The sequence below is a fragment of the Saccopteryx bilineata genome, chromosome X, assembly GCF_036850765.1.
Source record: "Saccopteryx bilineata isolate mSacBil1 chromosome X, mSacBil1_pri_phased_curated, whole genome shotgun sequence".
Taxonomy (NCBI): Eukaryota; Metazoa; Chordata; class Mammalia; order Chiroptera; family Emballonuridae; genus Saccopteryx; species Saccopteryx bilineata.
Window position 1 is genome coordinate 58,892,417 of NC_089502.1, and position 20,117 is coordinate 58,912,533.

The 20,117-nt window shown below is 40.6% G+C and overlaps 1 protein-coding gene across 4 annotated transcripts in view; it reads right to left on the reverse strand.

Annotated features, from left to right (window-relative positions):
• Nucleotides 1-20,117, reverse strand: part of SYTL4 (synaptotagmin like 4) — an 83,599-nt gene continuing 63,482 nt past the window's right edge. For all 4 annotated transcript variants that reach the window (XM_066249785.1, XM_066249787.1, XM_066249784.1 and 1 more), the window contains 4 exons: nt 6,591-6,699; nt 4,702-4,801; nt 3,748-3,956; nt 1-1,655 (listed from right to left, as the gene is read on the reverse strand). In XM_066249785.1, coding sequence (XP_066105882.1) covers nt 1,507-1,655; nt 3,748-3,956; nt 4,702-4,801; nt 6,591-6,699 — 567 coding nt within the window. In that variant the 3' untranslated portion in view covers nt 1-1,506. The remainder of the gene's footprint in view (nt 1,656-3,747; nt 3,957-4,701; nt 4,802-6,590; nt 6,700-20,117) is intronic.

Here is a 20,117-nt window from a genome sequence, read left to right on the forward strand (position 1 = left end):
TAAGTGAGAACACTTTATTACAGAACATATACATTTCAAGGGGTGGAGAACAAAGGAGGATGTTACAGTCCAGTATTCCAAGATATGCCTTCCATTACCATATCAATCCACACCAAATAAACCTTTTAAAAACATGCCTCCATTCAGTTCAAACTTACAATAGAAACTACATTAGCTTCCCTCATCCAGCAGCTTTATAGGAGACTCAGTGAGCAGATGACTGGACTGAAAGATTTGTCTTCTCTGGTATAGACTCCTTTCTCAAGTGACTTTGTGTAGATACACATGGAAAAGTACAAAGGTCAGTTTGGAACAGTGAGTTTCTTCTTAAATCACTGTACCTTTCTTAGAAAGACCTCAACACACTACTCCCATGTTACACAGTACTTCCATGTTACATCCAGGTCAAGTTTAGGAAACAACAGAGAAAATGAGAATTGAAACCACTTTCTACTATGAAGGAAGTCATAGTAACTGGGAGATTCTCTGAACACATTCTTTTGGAGCACTAACACTACACAGTCTGGAAAAACACTGATCCACTTTAGACAGTACTTGGCTATTCTGGTGGAAATAATGCTGTATAGACCATATTCTGTGTGGTAACACATTGTGGGCACAAATTTTAAAAAAGATGTGGTACATATTGAGAGTGAAGATGTCTTGCCTTTCATAAGAAAAATGAGCTAACAACTGCTGTGTCACTTTAAATGCAAAGAATTCAACACAGACTGGAAGACATTTCAGCCTGTAACTGTGATCCTTTGGAACAAGCAAAGAGTATTTGCTTGGCATGTCCATGTCTTGGTCAAAAGGCTATTATTTAAAATGTTCTTTTTTAAAGAAGCTCCATTATGAAGTAGAGTGAAGATCTCTAGAACCAGAAGGAACTGAAGTGTTTTCGCAGAATTTCAAGAAAAAAAATTACACTCAAGCAAGGTGAAAACTTCTTCAAAAAAAAAAAAAAAACAACAAGAGGAATTAAAAGCCAAGTTCCAGAAACTTATCAAGGTAGAAAATGAGCCAAACACATAAATTAGAGAGGAAGGAGAGGCCCTACTCACCTTTCTACAATCTTGTCCTATCTTAGTAACCCAACCCTACTTCTCAGAGCCTTGTCCTCAGATTGGGAGCACATTTAAACATAGATTGGTACTAATGCCAGAGCCAGGGCTTCCTGGGGAAGTAGACACAAGGATAGTAAGACAGGTGATAAAAAGTTGCTTTAAAACATTTATATAAGTTAATTAAATCACCAAAAGATATAAGAAAAACCAGACTCTGAAACTGTACTAAATTTTGCACAAATGAAAACATATTGAAGAGACCCTTATTTTTGAGCCTGCTTTCAAACCAGGAACAAGTCTGCATCACTGTGGCATAATGAGATCTGTAGAAATGTATGTTTGTATACACACACGTTACATTATAAATCTTTGCTCTGGATTTCTTAACTTCCTCTGACTTGCTCTGGCCAGGGCCGGGACGGCAGAGAAGGGCAGGGACTCATACACCCAGCTTCTGCTTGGCCATCGAGGAACGGAGCTGCAGAGTCCCTTCCGCCCAAGACCCTGGGTACTGTCGCATCTTCTGCCACAGGTTCACTTCTTCCCCAGTCGAGTCCATCCAGTCCACCACTTCCCCATTACTGATCCCTGAAAAGAAACACCAGAGGAGGCTGAACAGGGACCCCACCCTTCAGCCCACCCTTCAGCTCACACCAACAAGGGTAGCCACCGCATAAAAGACAGTGTGCTATGAAGATGTGCTGTAACGGACAGCAGTCTTGGAACTATTTCCTAATGATTCTGCACAACTATTTCTGGGTTCTTGAGACTCTATCAGGAGACTTCTGATGGATGAAATGGGACAACAAAGGAGACAGTAGTTAGAGACCTCGTATACTAAGGCTGGTATGGAGCTCGGGTGTCTGACACCTCATGCCAGAGCTACTGTCCTTCTGTTATTGCCAACTTGACTTAAATTTGTTTTTAAATGAAGAAGCTGAACACCTTTTACTCTAGCTGTAAACTGTAGGCCTGAAGATAGGATTGTATCTGTCCTCACTCCTATTCTCTTGTACCTTTGTTCCTTCAATAAACACTTATTGAATGTCTACTGTGTGCCAGTACTTTTCTAGGCTCTGAGGAATACAGTGGTGAACAAAGCAGAAAAAGTCCTGTCTACAGGCATCTTACATTTGAAGAGGAAAGACAGAAAATATACAAGTAAATCAACAATAGTATTTCAGATAATGAGATAAATGTCATGAAGTTAGTAAACAAGGTGATTTGTAGCACCTGGATCAGGTCATCCTTTAGATAGAGTAGTCTGAGGGCCTCTTGGAGAAGAGAGTTGAGTCAAGATTTGAAGGATGGGAAGGAGCCAGCCTTTCTAGACAGGGGGAGTACTAATTGCTGAGATTTTAAAGTAAGAATAAGAATAGTATATTTGGAGAGCAGAAAGAAAGTCATTGTAGTTGGAGTATAGTGAGCAAGCAGGAGAGTGAAATGGGGATGGATTATAAAGAAACATAAAAGGTCTAGGTCATATGGGACCTGAAGGCATGCTGAGAACTTTGTTGTAAATACAACAGGACATCACTGAAGGTTTTTAAGCAGGGAATTGACTTGAACTGGCTTACATTGTTGTTGTTTTTTAAAAATTATACTAGATGATTTATGTTAAATGCTTTGTATGATTTATTAATATACAAATATTGTTTAAGGGCACAGGAATGCAGAGACTATAGAGAGAGAAAAGAAAAGGATCCAAGACCATGCCTTGAGAAACACCATTTAGAGTTTGGGTACCAAATGAGGAACCCACAAAGAAAATTGAGAAGGTGAGCAGTGAGTGAAAAAAGAATCAAGAGTGTAGTGTCAATAAAACCTAAGTATTTAAAGAAAAAGGAAGTGATCAGTTATGCTAAATAGCATTAATAATTCTAGTAAGACGAAAACAAAACTTTGGCAGAAGTAACTGCTCAGTGCACTGGTGGGACACGTGTCAGACCACAGTGGATTGAAACTAAAGGAGAGGTGGAGGAGTGGAGACAATTATTTTTAATAAATTAGATGGGAGCTGTGGGATCAAGGGAAGGTTTATTTCTGTTTCTTAAGATCAGAAATATCAGAGCATATCTGTTTTCACCTCCAGTAAGGAGGCAAAGAGAATAAACTGATCAGACAAAAAAGATAGGAAACTCCAGAAGTGAGGTCACTGACAGATGAGCAAATAGACTGGCCTGTTGCTAAAAGGACACTTCTTTCATTATAACCGGATGGAAGATGGAAATTATAGGTACAGATATAGGTGGGTTTTCAGATTTTTTTTTGTGTGTGTGTGTGTGTGTGAGTGTGTGTGTAGAGATGATGATGGTATTCCTGGCAATCAGGGTCACGTGTTTCTATACACATAAGGGTGCACATGAGGTTGTAGGTTTGATTCCCAGTCAAGGCACACACAGGAACAGATCAATGTTTCTGAGTGTCTCTCTCTCCATTCCTCTCTCTATAAAGTCAATAAATAAGTCGAAAAATTTTTTTTAAAAAAGGAGTGCATGAGCTCGACCTTCTTCTAGGCCTGCACATAATAGGTACTCAGTAAATATTGGTTGAACATTAACTTAAAGGAAAGCAGACAACTCTTGTAATAGAGAAACTTTGTAGGAAGGAAGTTGGGTACATTCGGAGTGAAATATGAAAGAGGCCTTTAAGATAGTGAAGGAGGGGTAAAAGCTCTCACCAGTGCCAACACCCAGCCTGACCCCTCCCAGGAAGTCATTGCTGGCTAGGGGCTCCCGGTCCCACACAGTCAGTTCCAGGCACATGTGTTGTAGATCTTCCAGCCTCACACCATTGTAGACAAATGTATGGTTGTAGTGGGGGTTCAGGGTCTTCTTCATCACAGGAGTTTTACGCTTACTGGCCTTGTTCCTCATGGGAAGGAGGTATCTGGCAGAGGGTGGGGGAGAAATCAACAACCTACTCAAGTCTGGAAATACTATCTAAATTCTCCTTTCTCCTACCACAGGCCTAACCCAGGAAGGTGAGTCAACTTTCCGATCCTAATACACATAATTCTGCCTTTGAATCTCCTGAAACAGAGTTCCTACTACCTCCATTAGATCATTCATCTGATTCAATTCCTTCATCCTGGGGGGGAAAATAATATAATGTTATTATATTAAAATGCTATATTGTATTAAAAATGGGTTTTAAACATGTTTCCATTCCAATTGGGCAAGGTCCTCTTTAAATAAAACCAGTGGTAGTAACTATAGGCATAGCCAAACATAATTTACTCAAGAACTTAATTTAGTAGATGATCTATAATTTGTGGAAAGCTAGTATTACTTAAATATTGTGGGGAACAAAGTCATGAGTCCCCAAATCTTGCCAGTCAGGGGACAGAGATGTTTTTTATTAAGAGCACACGTCTATAACAAAGGAAAAGTCAGACCTGTCTGTCTACCATCTTCCTCTTTGGCAATCGGCACTTCTGTCCAGTGCAAACTGAGCGCAGACCAATGTAAATGTGGTAGCGGAGGTTTTGGCCTTACCTAATTTCAGGAACGAAGTTGGGTGCTGGAAGTGGCAGAACAAACAAGTACAACATCCACAGAGAAAGGTTCGACTGGGTTTCTCTTTTAGCTCTTGTCCTGAAACTGGTTAGTTTCATGTTGGTCCAGGGACTCACCCCTTAACAAAGCTGTCTGAAGTCCCTCCTGATTTGGCAGCTGTCAGGTTCTTGGCTTCTTTGATCCATACCTGGAGCTCTCCCCCGTCCCCACCTTTACCTGTAAGGGATGTCAGCCAAAGCAAGTAAGCCCCTACTTTTCCAAAGTTCTCCTGAGCTCTGTCTACACAGCATCTCCTTTCCTTGCTCCTGAAGGTAGCAAGCTCCATAAATGGACCACACCTGACCTGGATTCTCAGTACCTAGCAGAGTGCCTGATGGTAAGCAACATATAGATGCTCAGTTAACAAAAACAACAGCAATAAATGCTTATCAAAATCTCGCTATGTGTCAGATTCTACATTAAGCAGTTAATTCTTAAAACTACCCCATGAGATTATATACTATTATTGTCCTTGTTCTATAGATGAGAAAATTGAGGCCTAGAGAAATAAAATTGCCTAATACGTATTGAATGACTTAAAAAAAGAAAGAGGACTCCTCTACTTGTATTCTTGATCCAACCCCCACTTCACAGAATTCATCAGGAATCATCAATTTCAACCCTGACCTCCCACTTTCTGTCTCTCTCTCCACTGGTCCCATCCCTTCAGTCTAAATATCTGATAATCTCAATCTCTCCTTTTTAAAATATCTTTTTTTAAAAAATCAATCTTATATGGTTTTCAACCTATTTCCCATGTCTCTCCATTCTTTCACCATCAATGTAAGAATCCACACTCTGCACCTCTACTTCTTTGCCTCATTCACTCTGCTTAGTTTCTAGTGAAATCTGATTTCTGCTTCAACTAATCCACTGAAAATGTAATCTAACGCTGATAAACCGTGTCTTCTTATTCTTCATTGGGCCTGTCTTCCCAGTACTCTTCAATACTCTTGACAATAACTGTCCCAGCTTCAAGCTCTCTCTTGGTGTTGCTTTCTCCTGATAACCTTGTATCTCACTGAATTCTCTTCCTCTCTTCAACCTTTATAATGGCAATGTTCTCTAAGGCTCTGTCCTTGCCTCTCTTCTCGAGTCACTTTGCACAGCCTCAATGGAGATGTTATTGATTCCCCACATCCTATAGTTAGACCTTGCTATAAGTATCTTTTCAAGAACTTTGGCTTTCAATTGCCAATAGCTCGATTTCAACCCCTTACCATTATAGGAAAGGCCCTTTATAGTCGGGCTCCAGCCTCATCAACAATTCCAGCCCCACTCCCACATCTACACAACGTAACTCCAGCCTCACCGAAATAAGGACTTCACTCCCTCACACTCACGTGCACCCCACATTTACCATGCTCATGCTCTTTCTTCTGGAAATGTTCTTCCCACTTATCCTCTTCCTTTTCTGCCTGGTAAAGTCTTAAGTCCAGTTCCATCATTACTTCCTCTTTACAGCTCTCCCAGATGTAACCAGGAAGAATTGATCACACCTGCATCTGTGTTCTTTTGGTATATAACTGTGTTTCTTGCTAAACTAATTCCCTCAAGGGAGGGCAAATGTCATGTCTCATTCATCTTACATATCCATAGTCACTAGATAAGAGTTGATTCACTCTACCCTGGCCTTCAACTTCCTGCCCCCTTCTTCCAACCAACCCTTTCTCACCCCAGAAGTTTCTGTTCTATTCTTCCCTCTTAGTAGCTTTCCACAGCTGGACCAAGACCAACTCAGTATAATGGCCTAAAAAAATTAAATTCCAACCCTAAGGCATTCCCTTCTGGTTGACAAAATGCAGATGAAGCTTACTTAGTAAGTAAAGGAATCTTCCGTAGATGACCCAGAACTCATCTCAATCTGGTCTTTCCAACAGTGCTAGCCACTAGACAAAACCACAGCACAAAGATCCTGTACAGAAGATAAGAGCTAAGTCCAGGCCCCCCCCCAAAAAAAACTCACTCTTTTTCCGGTCACTTCCAACAGGGAGTTTGGAGGTTGGGATGTATTTCAATGAAACCACCAACTCGCCTTTGTGTGATGGCAAACCAGTCGGGGACTCAGCACTGATCTGAAACACAGGGAAACCCAACAGGTCAAGCTGGGCTTGTTAGGAGTTGTTGGGACCTCTTGCTGAGGAGATTATAAAATTATCCCCAAGAACAGCTTCACAGCATGAGGATCCTTCTCCTTATGAATACAGTCCAGGTTCTCTAAGCCATGGCAGCCACAAGTTTCTAAGGCAGTTTCTTCAGTAGGAGATGCAGAAGAACCAACAAAAACACTCTGTAATGCCCACTATTTTGCCTCTTGGTCATACAACTACTAGATTTTAAATACCCTCAAAGGTCTTCCAGCAAGGTTGCCACACAAACTCCCAGGGGACTGGCACCATGATGAAGGATTTTGCTTCCAGTATTGTTAGTAATAGCCAAAAAGTGGAAACAACTTACATGTCAATCAATATAGGAAAGGTTAAATAAGTGATTTTAATGCCCTCATATGGCATGTGGCATGCAAACACCAAAGAACACAGTGAAGCTGTACATGCTGACATGGAAAGATATCCAGCATGAGTGTTAAGTCACCAAAGCAAGATGCAGAAAAGTATCCCACTTATACTAAAATATATTCATATTTGTACATGTGTATATATGTGTATGTGAGTAATGATTATTACCATTATCTCTTAAGTAGTATTTACTCTGTGCCAGGCAATGTTATAAGTACTTTAAGTATATCATTTTGTTTAATATCCAAGATAGTCCCATTATTCTCATTTTACAGATTGTGGAACAGAGGAACAAAGAGTTTAAGCAATTTGCCCAAGGTCACACAGTAATTGACAGAGGCAGGATTCAAATTTAAATGGACTGGTTTCAGAGTGCAAGCTTTTTTTTTCCTTTTTTTTTAAACCACTTTCACCCCTTTTATTCGACATAGTATTGAAAGTCCTAACCAAAACAACTAGGCAAGAAAAAAAATAAAGACATTCAAATCAGAAAGGAGAAATTAAAATTTTCTCTGATTGCAGATGATATGATATTAGATATAAAAAATTCCTAAGATTCCACAAAAAATCCTGTTAGAACTAATTAAAAAATTCAATAAAGTTGCAGGATACAAAATCAACATACAAAAATTAGTTGCATTTCTATACACTAACAAGGAGGTATTGAAAAAGGAAATAAAGAAAACAGTCCCATTTATATGCACTTCAAGAAAAATAAAATACTTAGGGATGAATTAACCAAAGGGTAAAAGATTTCTACACTGAAAATTGTAAACTTTGATGAAAAAATTGAAGAAGACCCAAACAAATGGAAAGATATTCATGTTCATGAGTTGGAAAAATTAATATTGTTAAAATGTTCAGACTACCTAAACTAATCTATAGCTTAATTCAATCCTTGTCAAAAGTCCAATGGCATTTTTACAGAAATAGAAAATAAACCCTTAAAACTTATATGGAACCACAAAAGAGCCCACATAGCCAAAGCAATCCTGTGAAAGAAAAGGAGGGCTGGAGATAATATACTTTCTTCAAACTATATTACAAAGCTATGCTAATTAAAACAGGGTGGTACTGGCATAATATATACACTGAGAGCAATGGAACATAATCAAGAACTCAGAAAGAAACCCATATATATGTGTCAACTGATGTTTGACAAGGAATCCAAGAATCTTTACTAGAAAAAGAAGAGTCTGTGTGTGTGTGTGTGTGTGTGTGTGTGTGTGTGTGTCCTTAACATGTTCACCAAGTCCAAGTTCGCCCCATCACCATGCCAAATCCCTGAAAAATGCAACCCAACCACAGTTCAGTCTGTTAGGAGCTGTCACAGGGAGCAGGAGTCCAGGAAAGTTCCCCACAGGAAAAGTCCGCATGGCACTGGAATTGTTGTCACCATTCTATACTTTGCAGCTCATGTCCAAGTCCCAATGACCGCTGCTTCTAGCTGGTAATGATTCAGGTAGACTGGAAAAAGCCATTTGCAGCATGTGTGGATATGGAGCTTCTGTTCTCCTCTGCCTGGAGAGTTGAGACCAGGTTGCTTTTCCCTGGAGCTCTGTGACTGTGGCATGGTAAAGAGAACCTTGGGATACACTAAGCTGGGTGACAAAGGTAAATTCATAATACAAGTTGGCAAAAGGAGGAAAGAGAGCTCTAAATTAGGAGTGGGTCCCAGCCTGAAATATGAGTGGGGCATTGAGGTAGGAGGGATAAAGGAAACACTATATATTAAGCAAAGCAGCAGAAAATAGGACTATCAACACCCACAACAGAGATCTTTGAGGGAAGAATAAAAAACCTGGCTATTCAGGCAAAACATAGTTAAGTGGCCCTTGTGAAAATGAGATCAGTTTACCTGCTTCTTGGAAGAAATACCCTAGGCTCGTCCACAGTGTCGTAGATGAGGCTGATGGCCCTGGGCACTTTCAGCCTTCAGTGGCAAACCCCAGCTTTCTGGGCAAGGTTAGGTCATAGGTGGTTGGAGCAGGGTGGAAGAGACTGAACCCTCCCTTAGAGGAGCGAGGGGGAAGCCCACCTTCCAGTGTCCCTGTTTCCTCACAGCAGAGGCGTGTAAGCCTGGCAGGCTTTAGCTCAATGACCTTCCTTTCCACTATTGGAGCAGGACACAGATGGCATCCTATGAGACCCCTTTGGGGCGTTGGAGCCTTTAAGGGTGTATCCTAAAAGCTGGTAGTTCCCCTGATCTCTATTGGGCTTTTTCTGCCTCTAGGTATCTTAAAAGCCATTCTCAGAAGATCTCGCTGAGGGGTTTGAGGATCCCCATCCGCCTATATAAATCTTTTCCATATATCTGGAGCTATTTGGAAAAAGACAAAACAGTGTTATTAGCTAGATCTAATAAAGAAGGTAGTAGTTTGCAGGCGAAAAAGATTTGGTGTCTCCTGTTCATCAGCATTCAAAAGAAATGTAAAAAAAAATTTTTAAGTAAAAAGCATGATATGGTATACCCGTCAGAGTCATTGGCCTGGTGTGCAGGATTCCCGGGTTTGATTTCTGGCCAGAGCATACAGGAGAAGCGCCCATCTACCTCTCCACCCCTCCCCCTCTCCTTCCTCTTTGTCTCTCTCCTCCCGCCCACAGCCAAGGTTCCACCAGAGCAAAGCCACCCCGGGCACTAAGGATGGCCCCATGGCCTCTGCCCCAGTCGATAGAATGGCTCCGGTTGTAACAGAGCAACACCCCAGATGGGCAGAGCATTCCCCCCTGGTAGGCATGCCAGGTGGATCCCAGTCAGGCGCATGCAGGAGTCTGTCTGACTGCCCCCCCCTTTTTTTTTTAAGTGAGAGGAGGGGAGGTAGTGAAACAGACTCCCACATGTGCCCGACCAGGATCCACCCAGTAACCCCCATCTGGGGATGATGCTCGAATCAACCAAGCTATTCTCAGTGCCTGAGGCCAACACTCAGACCAACGAGCTATCCTCAGCACCCAGGGCCATGCTTGAACTAATTCAGCCACTGGCTGTGGGAAGGGAAAAGTGAGAGACAGGAGAGAGAAAGGGGGAAAGAAGCAGGTGGGTGTATCCTGACCAGGAATCGAATCCAGGATGTCAGCAGGCTGGCCAATGCTCTATCCACTGAGCCAAACAACCAGGGCCTAGAGTTCATGCTTTTAACCACTCTACTGCACTGCACAGAAAAAACCCCAAAGAATACAGACAAACAACACTTTTTTCTTCTAAGGAATGGAGTGGAATAGTGAAAGGAAAAAGGACTTTCACATTTCACTCTGCATATATCTACAGTCTTTTTAACAAGCATAGCATGTATCACCTAAATCAGGGGTCCTCAAACTTTTTACACAGGGGGCCAGTTCACTGTCCCTCAGACCGTTGGAGGGCCGGACTATAAAAAAAACTATGAACAAATCCCTATGCACACTTCACATATCTTATTTTAAAGTAAGAAAACAAAACGGGAACAAATACAATATTTAAAATAAAGAACAAGTAAATTTAAATCAACAAACTGACCAGTATTTCAATGGGAACTATGCTCCTCTCACTGATCACCAATGAAAGAGGTGCCCCTTCCAGAAGTGCGGCGGGGGCCGGATAAATGGCCTCAGGGGGCCGCATTGATAAATCAGGGTACATATGTTGAGGGAAAATATCTCCAGATTATTTTGACATTTGATTATGCTCTATACCCCCCACCCAAAGTCAAATTGTCTTCCGTCACCTTCTATCTGGTTTTCTTTGTGCCCCTCCACCCCCTCTCTCTCCTTCCGGCCCCATCCCTTCCCCCCCCCCCCCCGTTACCATCACATTCTTGTCCATGTCTCTGAGTCTCATTTTTATGTCCCATCTATGTATAGATTCTTATAGTTGCCCTGGCCGGTTGGCTCAGTGGTAGAGCGTAGGCCTGGCGTGCAGAGGTCCTGGGTTCGATTACCAGCCAGGGCACACAGGAGAAGCGCCCATCTGCTTCTCCACCCCTCCCCCTCTCCTTCCTCTCTGTCTCTCTCTTCCCCTCCCGCAGCCGAGGCTCCATTGGAGCAAAAATATGGCCCGGGCGCTGGGGATGGCTCCTTGGCCTCTGCCCCAGGCACTAGAGTGGCTCTGGTCGCAACAGAGAGACGCCCCAGAGGGGCAGAGCATCGCCCCTGGTGGGCAGAGCGTCACCCCCTGGTGGACGTGCCGGGTGGATCCCCGTCCGGCGCATGCGGGAGTCTGTCTGACTGTCTCTCCCCGTTTCTAGCTTCAGAAAAATACAGGGAAAAAAAAAAAAGGTTCTTATAGTTCTTAGTTTTTTTCTGATTTACTTATTTCACTCCGTATAATGTTAGCAAGGTCCATCCATGTTATTGTAAATGATCTGATGTCATCATTTCTTATGGCTGAGTAGTATTCCATAGTATATATATACCAAAGCTTTTTAATCCTCTCAACCTCTGATGGACACTTGGGCTTTTTCCAGATCTTCGCTATAGTGAACAATGCTGCCATAAACATGGGGGTGCATTTCTCCTTTTGGAGTAGGTCTATGGTGTCCTTGGGGTATATTCCTAAAAGTGGGATAGCTGGGTCAAAAGGCAGTTCGATTTTCAGTTTTTTGAGGAATCTCCATACTGTTTTCCACAGTGGCTGCACCAGTCTGCATTCCCACCAGCAGTGCAGGAGGGTTCCCTTTTCTCCACATCCTCGCCAGAACTTATTCTGTGTTGTTTTGTTGATGAGCGCCATTCTGACTGATGTGAGGTGATATCTCATTGTGGTTTTAATTTGCATTTTTCTAATGATTAATGAAGTTGAGCATTTTTTCATATGCCTATTGGCCTTCTGTATGTCCTCTTTGAAGAAATGTCTATTCATTTCTTTTTCCCATTTTTTGATTGGATTGTTTGTCTTCCTGGTGTTGAGATTTACAAGTTCTTTATAAATTTTGGTTATTAACCCCTTATCAGATGCATTGTCAAATATGTTCACCCATTGTGTAGTTTGTCTTTTTATTCTGTTCTTATTGTCTTTAGCTGTGCAACAGCTTTTTAGTTTGATATAGTCCCATTTGTTTATCCTGTCTTTTATTTCACTTGCCCGTGGAGATAAACCAGCAAATATATTGCTCCAAGAGATGTCAGAGAGCTTACTGTCTATGTTTTCTTCTAAGATGCTTATGGTTTCACGGCTTATGTTTAAGTCTTTTATCCATTTTGAGTTTATTTTTGTGAATGGTGTAAATTGGTGGTCTAGTTTCATTTTTTTGCAGGTAGCTGTCCAATTTTCCCAACACCATTTATTAAAGAGGCTGTCTTTACTCCATTGTATTTCCTTACCTCCTTTGTCAAATATCAGTTGTCCATAGAGCTGTGGGTTTATTTCTGGGTTCTCTGTTCTGTTCCATTGATCTATATGCCTGTTTTTATGCCAGTACCAGGCTGTTTTGAGTACAATGGCTTTGTAGTATAACTTGATATCGGGAAGTGTGATACCTCCCACTTTATTCTTCTTTTTTAAGATATCTGAGGCTATTAGTGTTCTTTTTTGGTTCCATATAAATTTTTGGAATATGTGATCTATATCTTTGAAGTATGTCATTGGTATTTTAATTGGTATTGCATTGAATTTATAGATTGCCTTTGAGTAGTATAGACATTTTGATAATGTTTATTCTTCCTAACCATGAGAAGGGTATGTGCTTCCACTTTTTTGTATCTTCCTTGATTTCTTTTATTAATGTTTTATAATTTTCCGAGTACAAGTCTTAGTCTCCTTGGTTAAATTTACTCCTAGGTACTTTTTTTTTTTGGTTATAATAGTGAAGGGGATTGTTTCCTTAATTTCTCTTTCTGACTGTTCATTGTTGGCATATAAAAATGCCTCTGATTTCTGAGTATTAATTTTATATCCTGCCACTTTGCTGAATTCATTTATCAGGTCCAGTAGTTTTTTGACTGAGACTTTAGGGTTTTTTACATACAATATCATATCATCTGCAAATAATGATAGTTTTACTTCTTCTTTTCCAACTTGAATGCATTTTATTTCTTCTTGTTGTCTGATTGCTGTGGCTAGGACTTCCAGGACTATGTTGAATAAGAGTGGTGAAAGGGGGCACCCCTGCCTTGCTCCTGATGTTAACAGGATTGCTTTTAATTTTTGCCCAATGAGTATGATGTTGACTACGGGTTTGTCATAGATGGCTTTTATCATGTTGAGGTATGTTCCCTGTATTCCCAATTTTCTGAGAGTTTTGATCATGAACGGATGCTGGATTTTATCAAATGCTTTTTCTGCATCTATTGAAATTATCATGTGGTTTTTCTCCTTCCTTTGTTTGTGTGATGAATCACATTGATTGATTTGCGGATATTATACCAGCCTTGCCTTCCCAGAATAAATCCCACTTGATCATGGTGTATGATTTTTTCCATATATTGTTGGATCCGGTTTGCTAATACTTTGTTGAGGATTTTAGCATCTATATTCATCAGGCATATTGGCCTATATATTTTTTTTCTTTGTGTTGTCTTTGCCTGGTTTTGGAATCAGTATTATGCTCACATCATAAAAGGAGCTTGGAAGTCTTCCTTCCTCTTGAATTTTTTTGAAATAGCTTGAGAAGGATAGGAGTCAGTTCTTCTTTGATTATTTGGTAAAATTCAGTTGTGAAGACATCAGGCCAGGACTTTTCTTTGTTGGGAGTTTTTTTTATAACTGTTTCAATCTCATTTGGTGTAATCTGTCTGTTTAGGTTTTCTTATTCTTCCAGATTGATTTTTGAAAGATTGTATGATTCAAGGAATTTGTCCATTTCATCTAGGTTGTCTAGTTTTTTGGCATACAGTTCTTCATAGTATTATCTTACAATATTTTGTATTTCTGGTGTGTCAGTGGTTATTTCTCCACTCTCATTTCTAATTTTATTTATTTGAGTCCTCTCTCTTTTTTTCTTGGTGAGTCTAGTTAAAGGTTCATCGATCTTGTTTACCTTTTCAAAGAACCAGCTCCTAGTTTCATTGATTCTCTGTATTGTTTCTTTAGCCTCTATGTCATTTATTTCTCCTCTGATCTTTATTATTTCATTCCTTCTACTACATTTGGGCTTTACTTGCTGTTATTTTTCTAGTTCTTTTAGATGCAGGGTTAAGTTGTTTATTTGAGCTTTTTCTAGTTTCTTAAAGTGTGCCTGTAGTGCTATGAACTTCCCTCTCAGTACTGCTTTTGCTGTGTCCCATAAACTTTGAGTTGTTGTATGCTCATTATCATTCGTTTCTAGGAATTTTTTTATTTCTTCTTTGATCTCATTCTTAATCCATTCATTATTTAACAACCTGCTATTTAGTTTCCATGTGTTTGAGAATTTTTGAGCTTTTCTGTTTTGGTTCATTTCTACTTCATGCCATTGTGATCAGAGAAAGTGCTTGATATGATTTCAATCTTCTTAAATTTGTTGAGACCATTTTGTGCCCTAACATGTGGTCTATCCTACAGAATGTACCATGAGCACTTGAAAATAATGTATATTCTGCTGCTTTAGGGTGAAAGGTTCTGAAGATATCTATTAAATCAAGTTGATCTAGTGTGTCCTTTAAGTCTGCTGTTTCTTTGTTAATTTTCTTTCTTGAGGATCTATCTAGTGATGTTAGTGGGGTATTGAAATGCCCTACTATTATAATATTGCTGTTGATCTCACTCTTTATGTCCATCAAAGTCTGCTTTATATATTAAGGTGCTCCTATATTGGGTGTGTAGATATTTATAATAGTTATATTGTCCTGTTGGATTGCTCCCTTTATCATTATATAGTGGCCTTCTTTATCTCTTACTGTATTCTTTGTTTTAAAGTCCGATTTATCTAATATAAGTATTGCTATCCCAGCTTTTTTTTAAATTTCCATTTGCATGAAATATTTTTTTTCCATCCTTTTACCTTCAGTCTACGTGCATCTTTTGTTTTAAGGTGTGTCTCTTGTAGACAGCATATGTACGGGTCCTGTTTTCTTATCCATGCAGATACCCTTTGTCTTTTGATTGGATCATTTAATCCATTTACATTTAAGGTTATTATTGATATGTAGTTGTTTACTGCCATTTTCTTCTTTAAAGCTGTATTCCTCTTTTGCTATGTTCTTTTCCCACTTTGATCTGTTTACACCATGCCCTTTAACATTTCCTGGAGCATTGGTTTGGTTGTAATGAATTCCTTGAGATTTTTTTTGTCTGAGAAGCTTTTTATTTCTCCTTCAATTTTAAACGATAGCCTTGCTGGAGAAAGTATTCTTGGTTGTAGGTTCTTGTTCTGCATTACTTTGAATATTTCTTGCCATTCCCTTCTGGCTTCAAGTGTTTCTGTTAAGAAGTCTGATGTCATCCTTATGGGAGCTCCTTTGTAGGTGATAGCATTTTTTTCTCTAGCAGCTTTTTTTTTCTTTTTTTTTTCTTTTTTTTTAAATAATTTTATTTTTTTAATGGGGCAACATCAATAAATCAGGATACATATATTCAAAGATAACAAGTCCAGGTTATCTTGTCATTCAATTATGTTGCATACCCATTACCCAAAGTCAGATTGTCCTCTGTCACCTTCTATCTAGTTTTCTCTGTGCCCCTCCCCCTCCCCCTTTCCCTCTCCCTTTCCCCCTTCCCCCCGTAACCACTACACTCTTATCAATGTCTCTTAGTTTCACTTATATGTCCCACCTACGTATGGAATAATGCAGTTCTTGGTTTTTTCTGATTTACTTATTTTACTTCGTATAAAGTTATCAAGATCCACCATTTTGCTGTAAATGATCCGATGTCATCATTTCTTATGGCTGAGTAGTATTCCATAGTGTATATGTGCCACATCTTCCTTATCCAGTCATCTATTGATGGGCTTTTTGGTTGTTTCCATGTCCTGGCCACTGTGAACAATGCTGCAATGAACATGGGGCTGCATGTGTCTTTACGTATCAATGTTTCTGAGTTTTGGGGGTATATACCCAGTAGAGGGATTGCTGGGTCATAAGGTAGTTCTATTTTCAGTTTTTTGAGGAACCACCATACTTTCTTCCATAATGGTTGTACTACTTTACATTTCCACCAACAGTGTATGAGGTTTCCTTTTTCTCCACAGCCTCTCCAACATTTGCTATTACCTGTCTTGTTAATAATAGCTAATCTAACAGGTATGAGGTGGTATCTCAGTGCAGTTTTGATTTGCATTTCTCTAATAACTAAAGAAGATGAGCATCTTTTCATATATCTGTTGGCCATTTGTATTTCTTCCTGGGAGAAGTGTCTGTTCATGTCCTCTTCCCATTTTTTTATTGGATTGTTTGTTTGTTTGTTGTTGAGTTTTATGAGTTCTTTGTATATTTTGGATATTAGGCCCTTATCTGAGCAGTTGTTTGAAAATATCATTCAAACAACTTTCTGTTGGCTTTCTGTTTATTTTGTTATCAGTTTCTCTTGCTGAACAAAAACTTCTTAGTCTGATGTAGTCCCATTCATTAATTTTTGCCTTCACTTCTCTTGCCTGTGGAGTCAAATTCATAAAATGCTCTTTAAAACCCAGGTCCATGATTTTAGTACCTATGTCTTCTTCTATGCACTTAATTGTTTCAGGTCTTATGTTTAGATCTTTGATCCATTTTGAGTTAATTTTAGTACAGGGGGACAAACTATAGTCCAGTTTCATTCTTTTGAATGTGGCTTTCCAGTTTTCCCCAGCACCATTTATTGAAGAGGCTTTCTTTTCTCCATTGTGTGTCACTGGCTCCTTTATCAAAAATTATTTGACTATATATATGTGGTTTTATTTCTGGACTTTCTATTCTGTTCCGTTGGTCTGAGTGTCTATTTTTCTGCCAAAACCATGCTGTTTAGATTGTCGTGGCCCTATAATAGAGTTTGAAGTCAGGTACTGTAATGCTCCCAGCTTCATTCTTTTTCTTTAGGATTGCTTTGGCTATTCGGGGTTTTTTATAGTTCCATATAAATCTGATGATTTTTTGCTCCATTTCTTTAAAAAATGTCATTGGAATTTTGATGGAGTTGCATTAAATTGTATATTGCTTTGGGTAATATGGCCATCTTGGTTATATTTATACTTCCTAACCAAGAACAAGGGATATTCTTCCATCTCATTATATCTTTTTCGATTTCCCTTAACAATGGTTTATAGTTTTCATTATATAAGTCCTTTACATTCTTTGTTATGTTTATTCCTAAGTATTTTATTTTTTTTGTTGTTGCAATTGTGAAGGGGATTATTCTTTTGAGTTTGTTCTCAATTGTTTCATTTTTGGCATATAGAAAGGCTATTGACTTCTGTATGTTAATTTTGTATCCTGCGACCTTACTGTATTGGTTTATTGTTTCTAGTAGTCTTTTTGTGGATTCTTTGGGGTTTTCGATGTATAGGATCATATCATCTGCAAAAAGTGATACCTTTACTTCTTCTTTTCCGATATGGATGCCTTTTATTTCTTTGTCTTGTCTGATTGCTCTGGCTAGATCTAGCAGCTTTTAATATTTACTCTTTATCACTTAGCTTTGGTATTTTAATCATGATGTGTCTTGGTGTAGGTTTCTTTGGGTTTCTCTTTATTGGAGTTCTCTGTGCTTCTTGAACTTGTGAGAGTTTGTCCTGCATTAATTTCGGGAAGTTTTCAGCTATGATATGATTGAACAAAGTCTTTATCCCTTGTTCTTTCTCTTCTTCTTCAGGAACCCCTATGATGCGGATGTTATTTCTCTTCATGTTGTCACAGAGCTCTAAGAGTTTCCTCAGACTTTTTGAGTCTCTTTTCTTTTTTCTTCTCTGCTTTCTTGCCTTCATTCAAGTTATCCTCCAACTCACTGAGTCGATCCTCAGCTCTATCCATCCTGTTTTTAATTCCTTCCATTGTGGTCTTCATTTCTGATATTGTGTTTGTCATCTCCGACTGATTCTTTTTTAATATTTCAATATCCTTTTTTTTATAATTGCTATTTCTTTTTTTAGGTGTTTGTAATGACCATCCATTGTTGTTCTAAGGTCCTTAAGCATCCTTACAATCATTATTTTGTACTCCGCATCCGGAAGTTTGGTTATTTCCATATCACTCAGTTCAACTCCTGACGGTTTCTCTTGTGGTTTCATTTGGATTGCACTTCTTTGTCTTCTCATTTCTGTGTTTGGGTGTTTTGCTTGTAGAATTGGTTGAGTCTAGGCTTGGTGTTGTCTGCCTCCAATTTTCAATTGTGCTATTTCTAGGTCCTCTTGGGTTGGCATCAGCTATTTTTTGTAACCCACTTTCAGTTTTGGGTCACTTTGAAGTCTTGATTTGTTTGTTTTCTTAACAGGTGATAGTCTTGTTTACTGATCTCAGCAGGGGACTTCCTTGAAACTGTATCCAGGAATGGGATGGGTGTAACCTGAGACTCTGAAGGCCTCTTCCACCAACTAATCTCTCTGGGGGTAGGGTGTTTTCTCAGCTTCATTAGGGGGATGTGTATCTCTGATCTCCATGGAGACCTGAGTTACTGCCCCTCCTCCCCACTTCTTGTTTTCAGCTGTGTCTTGTTGGGCTGATTGGAGCTGGAGAGATGTCTGGAGATCTGTGATCCGGAAGCAATTCAGTTCTGTTTTGTGATAGGATCAGTCCCTTCCCCAGCTATGGCTGCCTCCAGTACTGAATGAGTCAGCTTTTTTAGGTCATCCCCTGCATTCTTTTGCTCCTCACCATCTGTCCCTCTCTCTCCTCTTTCCACTTGGAAGATAAGCCAGTCCTTTCAACACACCTCGCTCCCTGGTCGCCAGGCAAGTGGCTGTGAGCAATATTTTCTGCTCTTTTCCCTGGAGTGAGAGCCCCTCTGGGCTCTCAGCCTCACCCTCCCCTCCATTCCTGTAAGCAGGGGAGATTCAGGCGCTCCTTACCAGGATTATTGTGGCTTCTTCTTTGCTCCTTGGTTTTTGAGAGCTGTTCTTATAGTCCAGAGTTGGTTTTTCATGCTGATTGTTCTTAAGTTGATTTGTATTCCAGTTTGGTGGTGAGAGCTGGGAGTCTGTGCATCTGCCTACTCCACCGCCATCTTCAGGTCTCTCATGATTGCATTGAAACATCATGTCCGATAAACAGTATTTTTTAAGAGAAAGCTTACAAAGATTTGAGGGCTAGGTGGAAACTCTGTTTCAAGGATTTGAATATGCCACAATTTTTTTTGTATTTTTCTGAAGCTGGAAATGGGGAGAGACAGTCAGACAGACTCCCGCATGCACCCGACCGGGATCCACCTGGCATGCCCACCAGGGGCGATGCTCTGCCCACCAGGGGGCGATGCTCTGCCCCTCGGAGCGTCGCTCTGCCGTGACCAGAGCCACTCTAGCGCCTGAGGCAGAGGCCAAGGAGCCATCCCCAGTGCCTGGGCCATCTTTGCTCCAATGGAGCCTTGGCTGGGGAGGGGAAGAGAGAGACAGAGAGGAAGGAGGGGGGTGGGGGTGGAGAAGCAAATGGGCACTTCTCCTATGTGCCCTGGCCAGGAATCGAACCTGGGTCCCCCGCACTCCAGGCCGACGCTCTACCGCTGAGCCAACCAGCCAGGGCCTGAATATGCCACAATTTTTTTTTTTTTTTTTTTTTTTTTTTTTTTTTTGCATTTTTCTGAAGCTGGAAACAGGGAGAGACAGTCAGACAGACTCCCGCATGCGCCCGACCGGGATCCACCCGGCACGCCCACCAGGGGGCGATGCTCTGCCCACCAGGGGGCGATGCTCTGCCCATCCTGGGCGTCGCCATGTTGCGACCCTCCTGGGTGTCGCCATGTTGCGACCAGAGCCACTCTAGCGCCTGGGGCAGAGGCCACAGAGCCATCCCCAGCGCCCGGGCCATCTTTGCTCCAATGGAGCCTTGGCTGTGGGAGGGGAAGAGAGAGACAGAGAGGAAGGCGCGGTGGAGGGGTGGAGAAGCAAATGGGCGCTTCTCCTATGTGCCCTGGCCGGGAATCGAACCCGGGTCCTCCGCACGCTAGGCCGACGCTCTACCGC